This window comes from Barbus barbus, assembly GCF_936440315.1.
Source record: "Barbus barbus genome assembly, chromosome: 30".
Classification (NCBI taxonomy): domain Eukaryota; kingdom Metazoa; phylum Chordata; class Actinopteri; order Cypriniformes; family Cyprinidae; genus Barbus; species Barbus barbus.
Window position 1 is genome coordinate 22,985,635 of NC_136758.1, and position 18,375 is coordinate 23,004,009.

General features: G+C 35.6%; 3 protein-coding genes across 9 annotated transcripts in view; 2 read left to right on the top strand and 1 right to left on the bottom strand.

Annotated features, from left to right (window-relative positions):
- Positions 1-1,786: 1,786 nt before the first annotated feature.
- On the bottom strand, positions 1,787-3,527 carry LOC306850232 (gap junction beta-4 protein-like; the record flags this gene model as incomplete). Its single annotated transcript, XM_079385745.1, has 1 exon — positions 1,787-3,527. The coding sequence occupies one exon, from the start codon at positions 3,525-3,527 to the stop codon at positions 2,766-2,768; it is 762 nt and encodes a 253-aa protein (XP_079241871.1). The 3' UTR covers positions 1,787-2,765.
- A 2,294-nt stretch (positions 3,528-5,821) lies between these two features.
- LOC306850288 (protein tyrosine phosphatase type IVA 2-like) lies at positions 5,822-9,914 on the top strand. 5 transcript variants are annotated; one of them, XM_079385844.1, is made up of 9 exons: positions 5,840-5,939; positions 6,502-6,697; positions 7,085-7,161; positions 7,455-7,720; positions 7,891-8,041; positions 8,120-8,212; positions 8,322-8,452; positions 8,721-8,795; positions 8,881-9,914. In XM_079385844.1, exons 4-9 carry the CDS (start codon positions 7,716-7,718, stop codon positions 8,990-8,992), a joined length of 567 nt encoding a protein of 188 aa, XP_079241970.1. In that variant the 5' UTR covers positions 5,840-5,939; positions 6,502-6,697; positions 7,085-7,161; positions 7,455-7,715; the 3' UTR covers positions 8,993-9,914. The 5 variants fall into 5 exon arrangements, with proteins under 5 accessions (XP_079241968.1, XP_079241967.1, XP_079241970.1 ...); XM_079385845.1 differs by having other exon boundaries at positions 6,664-6,697; positions 7,923-8,041; XM_079385843.1 differs by having other exon boundaries at positions 5,857-5,939; positions 7,923-8,041.
- Positions 9,915-11,354: 1,440 nt separating this feature from the next.
- Positions 11,355-18,375, top strand: part of LOC306850695 (apoptosis-stimulating of p53 protein 1-like) — a 37,816-nt gene continuing 30,795 nt past the window's right edge. For 2 of the 3 annotated variants that reach the window (XM_079386499.1, XM_079386492.1), the window contains exon 1: positions 11,355-11,550. In XM_079386499.1, the coding sequence (XP_079242625.1) occupies positions 11,542-11,550 (9 nt within the window). In that variant the 5' untranslated portion in view covers positions 11,355-11,541. The remainder of the gene's footprint in view (positions 11,551-18,375) is intronic. The other variant, XM_079386504.1, reaches the window with a different exon arrangement.

Here is an 18,375-nt window from a genome sequence, read left to right on the forward strand (position 1 = left end):
TTCTTAGCAAGCTCGGGCAAAATCACAATTTAAGAACTCTCCCTTTCATTTCATGAGTATGGAATACTACTCTATATATCTATATATTTATATGGCAGAAAAAGTATACTAATGTGCTATATAGCCATCTATTTTAAGTCAAGTCAGTCAAGTCACAGTTATTTATATAAGGCTTTATGCAATATTGCTTGTGTCAAAGCAGCTTTACAGTGTCAACAGGAAAATAATTAGTCAATAATGGGCTGGAGCCATTTATTTATTTTAAATAAACTGGCCCCACCCCAAAGTACAGTGAATAGGAATGACAGAAAAGGAAAATCAACATGTCACAGTTACACAACAACAAAATGGGCAAGAACAGAAAGTTGGTCTAAGCTGCTTGTAAACTTGTAAGCTTTGGGGATTGAAGATTTGGGGGTAAACTGAAGCATTCTCAGAAACGACGTGTTCTTCCACCAAGGTCAATGGACCGAATTATATATTGTTTATATAATGTGAAGTGACATATAACGTATGTTGTATAATTTATTAAGTTTTTACCGTTAAAAAAGTATGGTGTTGGTATGATTTTTTTTTATATATATTTTTGAAAATTATGCTCTCCAATGTAGAACTCATTTGATCAAAATTACAGTAAAACAGTGATACTGTGAAATATTATTACAAGTTAAACTATCTTCAGATATAAAATTTTTAATTAAATATAATTTATACCTGTGATAGCAAAGCTGAATTTTGAGTAGCATTTACTCTATACTGATTTGGTGCTCAAAAAACATTTCTTAATAGGCTACTATCTATGTTGAAAACAATTGGGCTGCTTAATATTTTTGTGGAAAGCATGATACATATTTTTCATGATTATTTTTATGAATATAACGTTCAAAAAAGCATGTATTTAAAATCTTAAAAATTAGACCTATTTGCAACAATGTAAAAGTCAATTTAAGGCATCCTTGCTAAAAAAAAAAAAAAAAAAAAATCAATTTCTATTTAAGAAAAAAAATCTGCATACAAATTTCTCTAGGAAACATTGGAATAATTTCATTTATTCATAATTCTTTGACTCTGTCGGCACCTGTAGCCCCGTGGGCATCATGCTAACATGTAACGCTGTTGCACTTTGGGCGTCCCGAGTTCGAGTCCCCGTTCGCAGACTAAAATCTAATGTTTCTGAAAATATCCCATATGTATTGTCAAAAAATCCAATGTAATACTATTTCCTTAAACAAAAATTACACTTGCAGTTCTGATTCTCTTTGCTACAATCCAGATTCAATTCAAATTCATTATATAGCAGTATAGAAGGAATACAGCTGAATGTGTTTGAGTCTGTGGTGGTATCTCTAAAAGTGTGTGTGAGCTGGTGTGCGTATGTGAGTGGGATGGATTGTTTGCTGTGTGCATTTGAGCCGAAGCCAGGGCACATGTGTAGGAGGAGCAGCGCAGAGTGAGTGAATCATACAGTAGGACATTTGCTTTATTCTTTCTGGTCAATGTGCTAAAGACTGAAAGATTATATACAGGTTAGTGACTTGCCAGTGCTTGGGATGATTTAAAATGCTTAGGATGAAAGAATCACGTTTTGTTCTCACGTTATCATTCAAATAAATATACACTAAATCATTTTTTTGTTGCCCTCGGTGTGCCGTGTGATATATTTGTGTGTGGTGTGAGTGACATAGAAAAGGTAGGAGGGATGTAATCATTGGTTGCTGAAGGCAAAAGATCAAGAGGTGCTTCTTATGTAACATGTAAATGAAAGTGCACTGGGCACTGTGTGCTAAAAGATTTTTATTTTTAAATGCATTCTAGGTACAAAAGCAGTGTAGGCTGACAGAAATAAGGACTGAAAAGATCCAGAGAGCATCAGAGGAATTATACTACTGAGAGTTCGCAACACTGTTAAGAGATTTGTTATAGCATATTTGGATTTAATGTAAGTCATTTTAAAGTAATTGTTCAAAGTATGCATTCTTTATTCAGTGGAACATAAAATGAGCTAAATATCAGAGCTGCTTTTTTCCATACAATGAAAGAGGGGGTGTCAAACTACAAAAAAAAAAAAAACTTCATAAAAGAGGTTGCATAAGAGCAGCTTGGACATTCTGCTATAAATATATATTTTTGTGTTAAAACTGAAGTCAGTAGGATAAGTATGACAGATTTCTGTGTGACTGATCCTTTTATTAAAATAATAATCTATTGCAACCTCTGTCAATTCCATAAAACCGATGAAACCAAGGCAAATCTGCATCTAAATTAATTTTTAATTGATATGTTTGATATGTATGTACACTGAATACAAATACAAAAAAGATATCATAACAAAAAAACTACTTTAAAATGCATGGTACTGTTGGAGACATGTAAATTTTGAGGTCGATAACACATTTGCATGAAGCCATCTGACATCGATTGCAAAGTATTTAGAGTCCAGCTCACCCCACCCAGATTTTTTCCCTATTTTCGAATACATTTAGCTTTTAAAGTTCATTCTAAAGTGCATACTCAAAAAAAAAAAAAAAAAGGTGAAAATTCTGGCTACCACATCTTAGACATGATAATGAAAACAAATATATTTTTTATTTATAAATATACATTTATTAATGTGTTTAAAAGCAACATGAGGTCTGTGCTATCTTTCTACTTTATTTGCATTTGCATTTGTTTGCTACACTTTTGGATGATGGAGAAAGATGGCTCTTTTATCCCGTATCCCGAACTCACTGAGGTTGTAAAAGTTTGGCGATACACTGCTGCCATTAAACAGTGGATTTGTCCATTGGGGTGTCTTTTAATTTTTGTGAACTCAAGTTTTGGCTGCTGGAAAGAGTCTGGTCTAATCTTTTAGATTGTTGCGGTGGTGCGTCTTGCATCGTACAGCATTTTAATATACGCTTTCCAATGAGATAAGTCATTTCGCAGATACACATGAAGATGCAGAGAGCAGAGGAGGCCACCATGAAGAGAGTGAAGATTTTCTTCTCCGTGGGACGGGAGATGAAACAATCCACCGTGTTTGGACAAGGATCCAGTGAGCACTTGATGAGGCGAGGGAGATCAAAACCTTTATACAAGTGATGAAGAATATAGAGAAAGGCAGTGTCAACTGTGGCTTTAAAGATCAAGCTTAACAGGTAGGTCCACCAAAGACCCCCACGCTTTTTCCCAGGGTTGGCGTATAAATGGTTGCCCTCGTGGAGGGCCGTGTACTTCTTGTCTTTTTCCTCTCTGTATTTGACGTGGGCTACGACCAAGAGTGACGGACATGTGACAAAGATGAGCTGCAAGGCCCACAGACGAATGTGAGAGATGGGGAACACGCTGTCGTAGCAGACGTTGTTGCAGCCAGGTTGCTTGGTGTTGCACACAAAGTCTTTGCTCTCGTCACCCCAAACGCGTTGAGCCGCCACCACAAACACCAGAACACGAAACACAAACACCACGGACAGCCAGACTCGACCAAACACAGTAGAATATTTATTGACCCCGCTAAGAAGGGTCTCCAGTCCTGACCAGTTCATCGCTGATCACAAACTATGTCCTGAAATAAACACAATTACATATGAAACTCAAAACGTTTGCACAAAGACAAGGATAGAATCACAGAAACAGGTCATTCTAGTTTGGGTCAGTGAATCTCCTGACAACTGGTGTCATGAAAGCATGCTCTAAATTTATCCAAAGACCTAATGGGTTTTCATCATGTCATTTTTTGTGTTGCTGATTATCTTTTTAATTAGCCAGTGGAGATTTTGTCTTCGATTAGTGTTTAAACTCCGGAGGCGTTCAGCCATGCATAACAGGTACTCCAGATTGTTTCTAAAGATCTCATCAAAAAGTTTGCGATATCTGATTCTGTTCCAAGTGCTTTAAATGGAAGTTATGACAAGTAACCTTATAATAAGGTGTTTGTGCAATCACAAGGGTGACACATTTAAATATAACAAGCCTGCTCATTATGAATCCTTGCTGTCTTTATTTTGCAGGCAGAATTATGGATTTGTCATGGTGGATCACACCTGGGTTTGTCACATGTCTCATAGTTGTCTCATAAGACATCCTACACGTTTTTAATTTTTTTTGTAAAAAAACAAAAACTATGTATAAACATAAAGTGTGTGTGTGTGTGTGTGAACATAAGAGACTTCTTTTAAAAATATAATATATGTATGTACAGTATGTATGTGTGTGTGTGCATATATATATATATATATATAAACACATACACACACATTAACAAACTATATATACTATATACTATATTGACCACAAAACCAGTCATAAGGGTCAATTTTTCAAATAATGATTTTTGCCATAAAAGAAAAACACTACTTTTGACACACACACACGCACACACACACACACACACACACACACACACACACATACATTATGTTTTTAAAAGAACTCTCTTATGCTCACTAAGACTTAATTTATATGTAGTAATAAAACAGTAATAATGTGAAATATTATTATTGTTTAAAATAACAGTTTTCTATTTTAATATATATTCAAATTCATTTATTTTTGGGATGTGATGTAAAGCTGTATTTTCAGCAGTCATTACTGCACTTTTCACTGTCACATAATCCTTCAGAAATCATTATGCAGTGGTGTTGCTTAATATTTTTGTCGATGATACATTGTTTTCAGGATTCTTTGATGAATATAAAAACAGTAAATGTAGGCTATATATTAACAAAATGATACATGCAATAAAATACTCAACATTTGTATTAGTTCACTTTGTGCTTCTAACCACATATACACATACTAACTAAAATGTAGCAAATTCGTGTTGTTTTGTATAATTGTTATTTTTTAATAAGACCTGTCTTTGTTTGGTAGGTACGCGGTAATAACTAATAAGTACTAAGCAATGAATAAAATCAGATCTTACCGTGTTTTGCCGCGAAACTGATTGCATTGACAGTGCAAGCACAAAAAAGAACAAATCAAAATGCACAATAAAGAGAGAATGGGCGAAACTACAGTAAAACCCCTTAAGACATCCTGTCCAACCTGATCTATGGCCTGGCCGCCATCATACCTGAGTGTGTGTGGTTTACTCGCATGTGATGGAGCTGCTTTAGGAGGGTGTGGTGCTGGAGTGTGCTTTCATGAGATATTATCTTACAGACACGGATTATAATGCGAGTTGGCCTACACGATACATTTTGAAGCCTTGGCTTGCAACCTCGTTTTGTGTCATCGCCATACCCAGCAATCTGCAAATATTATATAGTACATAAAAGCACATTACATTTTTCAGAAAGGTCATTTTTTATCCTTAATTTAATTTTATTTTTTTCTAAAGCAGATTCTAGGTATACATTGTTGTCGGTTTTTGCTACGAATAGAAAAAAGAATAATTCATGCTCTTTCTCACCATGAGATGGTGACATAACTTCATTTTTAAAATCTGTGATGTGAGTTTCTTGCCGACTGTAATTAATAAAATATTTTAAAAATATGTTTTAATGATATGTGTAACTATTTGATAGGGTTACACGGTTATTTTTCATTATGAAGACGTTTGCATTATTAACCTAATTTAATTAATGTAAAAAAAATCTATATTAATTCATGCTTATTTTATTTAAAGTAAATAATTTTATCTACTGCCGAAACTTTTTATATATGCCGTAATAATCGCAAACAACTATTCAAAATGTATAGTTGTTAGAAGAATTAACGTGATTGGTCGAGACCGATTAACTAATGAAAAAAGTAACATCTGTCCACTCGTTCAAATGTGAAAGGTGCGGTTTGTCGGCCACGTGACTGCGGCCAGCCAATCAGCGGTCTTCTGCGCGGACCGGAATTGTCGCCTGGTTACGGTAGCTCTTTGATCAGGGAGAGCTAGCCGGCTAGCAGCGTCTCTCAATCCTTTCTCTCTTTGTCACGGTATTCATATCTACCGTCAGCTCTTTGTAAGTATCTATACGATATCATATCTACCTTTTTGTGTCATTAATGAATATATAAATGGTCGAGGAATTGTGAAATTGTGCGTGTCTTTAAATATATACGCATTTAGCAGCTATAACAGGCTAGGCGGACAAGAGCGAACTAATCGCGTAAAACATTTTGGACTTTTTAACAATGATTTCCCATAGTAATGTAATTATAGTATATTGTATGTCGTATGAACGTGTATTAATGACCTGAACTGTCAGATAATACTGGTATTCATTGTAAATTACATCTGTTTTTATAATCTGCCTTAACATTCACACAATAAGGCAGTGGGTCTTATGAGCATGATGATTTACGTGTGGATATTAACAAATTTAATATTTTATGAATCTGAGTTTTTAATTAAATGGTTGTTTAATCGGTCCACCACAAATATAGATTAATGTGTGGTCAGCAAATGGATCCCATTGTGTGCCATGCATAGATATTATGCAGGTTTTTCTTTGTTTTAAAAGTATAGTTTATCTTTTTTTATTATTATTATTTTTTTATTTACTCCCTCTTATGTCGTTCCAGTCCAAAATGTGATTTTCTGTCTTCTGTGGAAAACAATACAAAGGGACAGAATGACATTCTCAGTCACCATTTGCTTTCATTGTATGGGAAAAAACATGTCATGAAAGTGAAAGATGACAGACTGTCTTTCTGCTTTACATCTCCCTTTGTTTTCCTGAGCAGAAAGAAAATTGTAGGGATTTGAAGGAATATGAAGGTGAGTAAATAACAGATTTTTCATTTGTGTGTGTGAACTGTCCCTTTAAGAATGAGTCAAAAATAGACAGTATATGGGCAGTGGATGTGGTGACTGATATATGTGTCATACAGTCATATATATGCATACATACACACACACACATGAATATCCACCTTTTTAAGATTGATCTGCGGGTGCATTAATATTTGAATGCAATTTCAAATGTTTAATGTGTGTTAAATGTTACATAAGATAAGCTTTTATAGCATAAGGCTGTACTAACACAAATGGACACATATCAGCTCTTTTAATTTTCCATTCTGGAATTCTTTCTTTAAAAACGAATAGTCTGAAATGAAGAAAAGTCTTGTTTATTGCGTGTTTTATTTCGGTTATCTTTTCTAGGTGCAAAGTAGAGACAGTCACGAATGGTGAAGATAGAATGCAGAGTTCTCAACTTGTTTTCTGTTCACTTATTGAAAGTAAGTGCATGATAGGAAATATATAAACCAATTGCAAAGTATTTTCCATGTGTACCGCCATGTTATGATGTTGTGCAAGGCCTGTATGATTTTATGATGAGAGCTCATAATCCATCCAATGGCCAAAGTCAATATCTGCAGTGGAATGAGGTCTGTCTTCGGCTGTGGGCTATATCCAGTAATCATTTGGTGTTAATGTGACATGTTTTGATTCACTGCACTTGCTGGTTGTGATGTGCCTTAGGATCCACTGCCCTGGTTATTTACTGGTCGCCGTCTTTTTCTTATTCCAGGCTGCACATTTATGGCGTTTGTCAGTGTGAGTGGAGACTTCTGCCAGGCACAGCACCTGGTCATTGTAGACAAGTGAACAGAGGGCCTGCCATATGAAGATTATACTACCTGACTGCCCGTCTTAAATTCTGCACTTTCGGGGAGCATCTTTTTTTTGTCCAGAGTTAAAGTGTATGAATCGTTTTGAGCCAATCCAGGTACTAGAGAGCGAATTGTTGTTCCTTCTCTCTAGTGCCAACTGATCATCTCTCCTCTCCTGAATGGGGTAATTATAAATTGCGAATCAGAAGGATAGTTCCCTTCTTTAGTTTTTATTTTAAAACCGTGGGAGCGTGAAAGTTGTTTCCTTCTCCTGTTTCCCCCCTTTTGTTTTTGAGCGATTTGCCTCAGTCAAATTGCTTAGATATTTTGAAATCATTATTTCTACCCCTGTAGAAGATTCAGAAGTTGTTGTTTTTTTCATCAAGTCCAATTAAATTTGAGTGTCAAAATGAATCGCCCTGCTCCTGTTGAGATCACCTACGAATGCATGAGGTTTCTCATCACCCACAATCCCACCAATTCACAGCTTGTCAAGTTTACAGAGGTAAGGATTAAGATGGGAGCAGTTCACATGAATAGCAATATTAAGAATCGGGTCAAAGCCGATATTGATGTCTTTTAGGAATTGAAGAGTTTTGGAGTGCAGACGCTTGTCCGGGTTTGTGATGCAACTTATGACAAAACACCAGTGGAAAAAGAAGGCATTGAAGTTTTGGTGAGATTTGTGATTAACCTCTTTAAATATCCCAAAGATTCTGATGGAATTTGGTATTTTGTGTGCGTTTATTGCAGAGGATTTAATGCAGAAATGTGTTTTCCTTTAGGATTGGCCTTTTGATGATGGTTGTTCGCCCCCTGACCAAATTGTTGATGACTGGTTGAACCTTCTCAAATGTAAATTTAAAGATGAACCAGGCTGTTGCATCGCAGTACATTGCGTTGCTGGATTGGGACGGTAAGTATTATCAGGCCAAATGTAATTCAGTCAGATTCACACACAGATATGAAATGTTGGTTTGTGGTTTTCTGATTGTTGCTCACTGAGATTTACACTGTGTCATGTTTGAGTTATCTTGGACCTGATGTGCAGAAACATGTCGTTCTTTCTGAACGTTTTGTGAACCTCAACATTTATCTAAATCAGTCAGGGAAATTCCTGGTTAATAACCAAGTGACCTGACTTTTAAATAGTTTTAAATGAGAACAGCTTTTTTTGTATTCAGAGCTCCTGTCTTGGTGGCCATAGCCTTAATCGAATGCGGGATGATGTACGAAGATGCTGTCCAGTATATTCGTCAGTAAGTCACACAATCAAGTTTCTTTTCTTTTGTGGGATATGATTTGTTTTGGTCATTTTGTGATGTGAATGATTTTTCGTTTTAGGAAAAGGCGTGGGGCTTTTAACGCTAAGCAACTTATGTACCTTGAAAAATACAAACCCAAGATGCGCCTGCGCTTCAAGGATGCCAATGGTCAAAACTGCTGCATTCAGTAAATAAACATTCATTCAAAGGATCTTTGGAAACTATTGACATAATTATTATTGTTAGTGTTGTTATGAGCTGTTTTTGTTTGATTACTATATTGGACCAGGATTTTGCTGTACTACAGTGCCAAGCACACAAACAGGTTACGCAGTATTAGTTCTTTTTTGACCAAACGGTCAAGCCAATATAGTAAACTCACAGGCAAATCGGGGTCTCACTAGTGATGTTTTTCATTGTGACAAACACATTGCTATAATGATTGACTGCAGTTGTTAGTGTTTTATGCCCTATGTAAAACTAGGTGTTCCCAGTTTTCTGGATTGTGTAACAACATCCTGCAGTGATCAGCATCCTGCAGTAAGTGAACTCACTTTGTTGGTGCTTCTCTTGAAGTCTGTCAGCTTCTCCAAAGTCACATGGGCACAACTACTGTATCTTAATGTTATAGATATTAAACATTCCAAGAGATTCACAGCACTGTTGGACACTATGGTCGTCAGTAAAAATGACAGATGAATGAAATCCTAGATAATCCAATCAACAAAACTTCCTCTCCAAACTGATTGTGAAACCAGTCAAATTCAAATAAAAATCAAATCATTTGAATTTTATTGTCATGTTTTTTCTCTTCACTTAATGCTGGTGAAAAACTTAAATTTTGGCATAAACGGACATCTGATACACTCTAATATGTGCAAGAAACATTGTATTAGATGTCAGATTGTAATAAAATAGAATGTATGTCATCATGGTTGTAAATATCTTTAGTATTCATGTGAGGTCTAAAGTTATCAAAATACCATGATATTGCCAAAGGACATGTTTAAAAACCATGGTACTTTTTTGTTGGAAAATAATATATGATGCTATATAGTATGATATGATATGATGTTATATTATAACAAATAATCGATTAAACTGCTTTGTTTTGTTTTGTTTTTTCTTTTTTGACGAACGTGCCATTTCTATTGTGTGAACTCTTTCGGTGGTGTTTTCTTTTCTTGACCACGAGTCGGTGCAATGCAGATTCACTGGACAGCTTATCAAATGGATTTTGTCTGAACGCGAATCATACAATGGTGAAGGCTTGGCTTATGAATATTAATTACGTTGCTTGACTGGACACTTTAGGACGTTTTGCCCAGCATGATATATTTAATATTCATAAGATAACCCTTTGCAGTAGTAGATTTCGTAATTCCGTTGTTCGGACTCTTTACGCCTATGGCAAGCCATATTAACATTAGCTCATTAAAAAAAAAAAACTTTTATGTTACTAATACGTTTACAATACAATCACACTTTTGATTATTATCTTGAACTTATTCATCACATGCTATTGCTATATCACTTACCCAGTGTATGTATTGCCATACCCTAGCCCAGTCAGATGTGCCTTGAAAAATTAACCAAACTTCATATCTCTCTATTATAATTATAATTCGTTATTATTTTAAATAAGAGGGTTTTAAAAAATATTTAACCAATGATAAGCATTAAAAAGAGCTTGTCAGTAAAACTTCGTAACGCCTCCATTCAGATTGATGCGCCGCGCACAGGCTGGAGGAGACAGATCTCTGCTTGCTGGCAATATAGGAGTAAATAAATAATTGATGTTTGAATAATACAGCGTTTTCTTTACTCAAACACTATGTCTGTAAAGGCTCATGTTTTGTGTGTTTGAAGAGCGGAGAAGTAGTAGGATATTTGCCCTTTAGCCAATATACTTTTGTTCGTTTGATATATCCTATGCACCCACAAATCCCCCAACCCCCACCATACCCTATGGTTTTGTGAAACGCAGCCACTGATCTATTCCAGTTTCCATACTACAAAACGAATGGACCAGTTTACAGACACTATTCTCATATAGCCGTACAATAATCTAATGGTCAGTTTGTAAATAGTAGTACTGTCAAATGATTGATCGCATCCAAAATAAAAGTTTTTGTGTACATAATATATGTGTGTGCTCTGTGTATATTTATTATGTATATATGAATACACACACATAGCTACAGCATACATTTTGAAAATATTTACGTGTATATATTTATATTCATATAATTTATATTATATATATCACTATGTTTAAAATATAAACATAACATATTTTTTTTTAAATATATACATGCATGTGTGTGTGTCTTTATATATACATAATACATATACAGAGTACACACATATATTATGTAAACAAAAACTTTTATTTTGGACGCGATTGTTCGCGATTAATTATTTGATAGCGCTAGTAAATAGTATGTAAATTAAAAATACGACTAAAATATGCAGATGCGCGTTAAAGACATAAATGTGAAAACGGCTTGCCATAAAAACCTGCACAAAACACCGAAGCCACTGGATTGGGACGCCGCTGTGACGTAAATGACCCAGTTCATCCTTTCACCACATTCACAGGACCTAACTCATAACGGGCAAAGGGCTTGAATAACAGAATTATTCATTTAACTTTTTGTTCACTCTCCTTTGGAAGTTAAAGTCTTATTTTTTTTTTTTTAGTTCAGGTCTTCCTGTTTGATCTCGCCATTCTGCAATCATGATGCCGGTAAGTTTGTAGCAGCTGATGATACTTTACTGCCACTGAGACTCAGAGCTGTCGGTCAGGAGCATGATTGACAGCTCTCACTCAACATCATTCATAAATTGTGTATGCATTGCGTTGGCATGCGGGATTCAGATACTATCATGAAGGAATGCGGTTCTTATGGCTTATCAGTCACAGTAAGGATCGAGTTAGAGAAACAATCATGCTGAAGAAATCACTGCATGTGCCAGATATAATAATCAAATGGGTGTAGTGTGGATTTTAATATTAAATTGTGGGTTGCCTGTTATGGGGGGTAAGTGACACAGCCTATATGCCAACAGCAGCCTGTGGTTTATCAGATTTTGGTTGAATGGAGTTAGCTTACTCCTGAGTGAATTACATGCACAATATGTATGATTTCTTTATATTTGCATACATTTATATTAATTATTTTTTAAGATTGTTTGAGTATGTTTTATTTCAGTGTTTCTACTAAGATTTGTTACTTGGCGTTTCATTTGATTGTGAAATTTACTGAGTGAAAATAATTTCTACACTTTTTTCACTAAACAGACCCTCTTATACATTTAATCCGCTCTTAAAATGTATGAATGTACAATTTTAATATGAAGCGCAACACAAGTGGACCAGTTACGTAATTCTAATAGTGATTTTTCTGACTTAGAAAAGTTCTGCACTTAGATTCTAGCATCACCTTGTTTTATTTTATACTTTGCATCAAATTATTTCTAAGTAAAAGTATGTATATACACATACTTGGTCAATATTGGTTTATTTTCCTTGTAGCTTTAAGGTTAGTCAGTAGCACATTAGAATTACAATAAGTAATTGTTCAATGTATTAATATTAGTCAAAGAAATTAGTAAATTTCAACATATACAATAAAAAAAATATATATATATATCAAACACTGTATTTATTAAAGTAGTAGTTCCTCCAAAAAAGAAGATTCTGTTGTAATTTACTAATCCTCAAGTTGATCATAACCCTTTCTTCTGTTGAAGATATTTTGAAAAATGTTGGTAATTATACAGCTGCCAGTAGCCATTGGCTTCCACAGTTTGGAGAAAATTTTGTATACCAACATTCTTCAAAATATCTTCTTTTGTGTTTAGCAGAAGAAATTCATACCGGTTTGTAGCAACTTTAGGTTAAAGTTACTATAGAATACTACAGAGTTTTCATGTTTTGGTGAACTATACCTTTAACTTTAATTAATGAACTGTGAAGTACCGTGATCAATCAGTGTACAGTTATAGTTTTACTAAGAAATATTAACAAAGATGAATAGCCTGCTAAAAAATATATTGTTTATTGTTAGTTCATGTTTGGTAATACATTTACTAATGTTAACCAATGAAACTGTGTTGTCAAGTGTTACCAGATTGTCTTGTTAACCCATTATTATTATAAAATGCTATGTATTTTTCATTCATTCCACTTTTACTGATATTTATTCTACATTCTGTTTGTGTTTGCGTTCCTCATCCTGTCAGATTTCTTGTTCTGTCATTGTTTCTGTGTGAGAGTGATGCAGTTTGTGGCTGTGCTGAATGAAACATTAGCCTGCTGGGAGTATTTTAAGGCGCTGTGCGGTGAGCTGTGGAAAGCTTGGGTCAGTTGTCAGAATTCCTGAATTGTGACACACTCAGGGTTGTGTGCTTTTAAATCCCTCACACCCCAAATCCTGGAGCACTTTTTTTCAGCAGTTCCAACAGAATACTGTTAGAGTAGAAACTGCCATCTTATTTTCCATCTCCATGAGGCAGAAGTGTCCCACAATAGGACGTATTAGAGCACAGATTACAAGGAGACCGCGATGGGGTCAAAGATCAAAGGTGAATGAAAGGAGCATCCACTGTACTGAAGTTAACCTTTCACCTTTGCACAGGCAGTCACATTTGGAGTTCAGACAGATTGGACTAATAGAGCTAATGGACTGCACACTTCCCCTGTGGAGAATTAGAAATTCCTTCACTTTTTCCACCTTTTGCCTTTGCAGGAATGATTCCATGACAAACTCCAACGCAGACATGTGCGATTAACCTCGGGACTTCAGACTGATAAAATTACTACAGCTTAGATGTCTTTAAATCCTGCTAGAGCTTGAGAATTGATCTGCCAAACAACCAACAGGCACAGATTAGTGATGGGAAGTCCGATTCTTCAGTGAACTGGTATACATAACCGATTGACCAGTTAGTTTATGTCACGTATACACAATTCAATTAAGGGGGTCATGAACTGCCATTGTTTTTGGTTTTGTACTGTTCTCTGAGGTCCTCTTATAATGTTACCAAGATTTTTATCTCAAAACATTATAATTTAGAAGTAATAGGCTATTTTCTATCTTGTTTTGACACCCTTCATCTTAACTCTCTGTTTGAATAGGCGTGGTGTATTGTAGAGTCAGAAGTAAATACCCACTGCTGTGATTGGCTAATAGTTGTGTATGTTTGACAGCTTACATCCTTCACAGATGGATGCTGCTGTGATTTAGGTTAAAAACGCATAAATACTCAGTACATATCAAACGATCTGTAATAACAGACAAAGCAATAGTGATTATGTAATAAAAACAGTTACTCGCACATGTGTGGTGCGACATCAGATCCAGTATAGTCAGCACAGCATCGTTTTTTGTTTCAATCTTTCTGAAAATCCTGTGTCGAATTGTGCCTTGTTCGTAAACAAATCCATGGTAAAATGAAGTGAACAAAGGATCAAGTTCTTACTGACGAGGTCTGGCATTTTATTAAAAATAAAGTTCCTCATATAAAGTTTAGACCTGCGTTCGCCCCTCTCTTTATGAATCAGTGGGTGGGGCTAAACAGGCAGCGATGTAGATCTTTTGTGGAGGTAGTGTTTATCCACACAATTACTTCATAAAGTGGCACATTCCACAACCTGTCGTTTTGGCATACTGGCTCCAATATTAGCTGTTTTTAGACTATCAATAAACTTTTGAGTTCTGAAACTTACAGGGCTGAGTTTCCTAAAATCATTGTTAGCCTAAGTTGATCGTAGCTCCATTGGTGGCAATGGGTCTATGATGTACTTAAGCTTATGATGCTTTTGGGAAATGCAGCCCAAAATGATTTTTATAGCACAATGACCTCTTATATATCAAAGGATCAAGGGAATTTTGATTTCTCAGTTCATTAGTCCTTAATAAAGCACCCTATAATGATAAGATATGAGGATGTTTTATGTGTATGTTCCTTTTTATCTCAAAAACTGCTGCCATTAACCGACTCTGCCATTGACTGCTGCCATCTGATCACTTTTGTATTTGTTATACTTTATCCTTTTCAGTAAAAGACATCAGAAGCATACTTTTTTTACACCCTCGGCAGACAGTTTGTAAGTTGGACTTGACCGCACACCTTCATAGGAGCACCGAATGAGTTGGGAAAAGTCGGCATGATAGGATCATATACTCTTGGATATTGGCTAATTTTGAGTCAGAGTGACTGTCGGGTGCATCTGAGAGTGAGTTTTGATTGAGTAACTTATAGAGTCGTGCTTGACTTGAGCTGCAAACTGTTTCAGACAATTCAGTCCAATTTGGTGAACTGATTCATCCAGTTTACTAAAAAGAACCGGTTAAAAAAACCGTTATGTTTGTGATCCTTACGTCACTAACCCAGATCAGTCTTTTATTTTCAGAGCTGGGGTTTATGTTGACTTACTGTGCATATGAATATTTATAACTCTAGAAGTGCTGGATGGGAAATGCACAAGTATTTTCTTCCTTTGGGACAAGATAAATAAAATATCAAATATGATAAGCAAGCAGTTCTTCATGTTAAGTTAATTAAAGTCTGGAGAATTATCAGAAGCTTGCCGCTTGCTATAAGCAAGAGTTAGTCTGTTTTGCTATGTAAAATCGCTCACAGCATTTTGACTATTCATAAACATCCATGTGTAAAGTCTATGACAGCTATAAGCTATGACAAGTGAGTTTACGTTTGCATATTGAAGCAGTAAATAGGAAGATGTGCTCTGTTTACCTCACAGCTTGTTCATTTCCTGTAGAACCGAGTATTAAAGTTTCTAGATGAACCATGACTGATTTTCATTTGCTGTGAGAAGATCAAGAAGAAGAATCTGTCTTTTCTTGTCAATTTCCAGTTATAGATTGAATAAATTGCGCCCTAGGTGAACGCACACACATTTCGACTGTCTCATCGTGTGTTTTTGCCTGTCCTTTACATTCTGGCAGGCAGTTTTTCTGGCTGTGAGATTACAACTTCATCTGCACTCAGAACAGAGAGTGTTGGCAGCTCAGGATCTTTAATACGTCCCACGTCGCTGTAGTAGGAAGCTGAGCCAGTGTGTGCTTTAGTTATTAGTCCTCACTAGTGTCGCTCACATCTCCCCATATAATCATTATTGAAATTGCGACCTCACAGTATTGCTGAATCTCTAAGTCTCTTGAGGGAATCGACTCCTGGGCTGCACCTTTGCAATAATGGTTACTTAGATTATTTTATGATTAGGTTTGTTTATATATCAATACGAGAGGGCAGTAAACCTATGAAGTTATGATATGATATCAGTGTCCTCTATGGGTGCAGCATATTAAGGTAAACATATGTCATAGATGTTACTATGTTGTGGATTTCAGCTCTGCTGAAATGCTGTATTGACGAATCAGAAACTAGGAAGAAAACTATACATTTTATAATTAATATCATTAGCACACATTATTACATGATATAGTGCTTGGCAGAACATTTATATACATATATAAATATCCGTATTATTATTATTAAAATAGAAAGTTTTGTAACATTAGAAATGCCTTTTGTGTCACTTTTGATAAATTTGATGTGTCCTTGCTGAATAAAAATATTAATTTATTTATAAAATATATGTTACTAACCTCAGACATTTGATGGGTAGTGTATATCAACCAACCTGCTCTCTGGATATATCGGCCATTAAAAATATATTAATTTCTTTCAGTAAACTCTAAAAATGGTAGTGTAAATATACAATGTAGTTCTATATATAGCTGTAGATTTCATTTTTGTGTAGTTGTAAATATTGTAACTATATAACTAAATCTATATATACTTCTCTATAGTTACAAATGTTTTCTGTCTAGATCTGTCTGTCTACATGTTAAAAAAAATAAAACTGATGATTATTGATTATGAGTAAGAGGCTGGAGAGTTATTTATGAATTCTTTCTTAGAATTCATGATGATTTATTCTCATTTTCCCTTATTTTTCATTTCAGTTTCCTTTTAGTCCTTTTCCATGCCATCAAACCCAAAACGTCCATTAAATGTGAAATCCAAACATACTCTGGTCTGTTTTCAAGCTCATTGGGTCCAGGTGTCAGACTCATGAGAGCGAGGAGCTGTCAGGGCTGTTAAATGCTCTGAGATTGAGTGTGCTGTTTACTGCAGTTAACTGCACTTAACTATGCAAGTCTTTGACCGGCAGTGAAGTGAGGGGAACTGACATGTTTCCGTGGATGCAGTCGTTGCTATGGATACCCTATTGACGGCTCAGTACAGTAAATCAGGTGAGCATTCACAGTGTCAACAATCCCACAATGCTTAAGCAGGGGCACATATCCCATCTGTATCAAATGAATTAAAAATGCTTCGAGTTATATGTTGAGACATTTGGGTGTAAAACAGTTGGATAGTATTATATGATGTTCACAGAAGTGTTTTGATGTCTTTTTTAGGATTTTTCATACAGAAGCTTCTAATTTAATGATATGTTGCAAACTAAAGGAAGCAATAACAGTTTTTATGGTGGAAACTGGGCAGCTTTACCCAGTCAGACGTGTCCCAGACAGAGCTCTATTTGTCAGGACGCCCAAGACCCACAGTGACAAGGCCTGCCTGTGTCCTGAGATTTATTATTGACAAAGCATTGAGTGCTGCGACTTCAGCTCCTTCTTTGGAATCAGAAAACCTTCTGTAGATACTGCGCAATCGTCATGGACAGAGATGAGTCCATATTGATTATTAGTGGTGCTAATGCTAAAGCATGCATCAATATTATTATTATCATACTTATAAATGTTAGGGTAATTTTTCCCAGAGCTTAGTTTTCAAAGCAATCAGATATTCAACCTTTTGACAATATTCATCTGGCAGACAAAACAACAAAAATCCAATAGACATAAAAGGAAACAAATGAACTGAAAAACATTCTGTCGTTAATTACTCACCGTCATGTCACCGTCATTCTAAACCCATAAGACTTTTGTTCAGCTTCAGAACACAAATTAAGATATTTTTGATGAAATCCGAGAGCTCTCTGACCCTCCATAGACAGCAATGCAACTGACATGTTTTATGGTCCGGAAACGAAGTAAGAACATCGTTAAAACGGTTCATGTGACATCAGTGGTTCAACTGTAATTTTATGATGCTACGAGAATACTTTTTGTGCGCAAAGAAAACAACAATGACTTTATTCAACAATTCTTCTCTTCCCTGTCAGTCAGCTCATGCATTCACGACAGTACCACGATGCATGCGTGTTTATTCCTCTGCTTGTAAAAAAGGCACAATGTGTCTGGGGTCTACATCAGAACTCAGGCACATGGACTATTTTAAGAATGTCCTTTTTCTGGGCTTTGAATGTAGTAGTTGCATTGCTGTCTATGGAGGATCAGAAAGCTCTCGGATTTCATCAAAAATATCTTAATTTGTGTTTGAAGATGAACAATGGTCTTATGGGTTTGGAACGACATGAGGGTGAGCAATTAATGACAGAATTTTCATTTTTGGTTGAGCTGTCCCTTTAAGGAGGGATTCAAGTCAAATCTAGAAACCAGAATATCTTGGT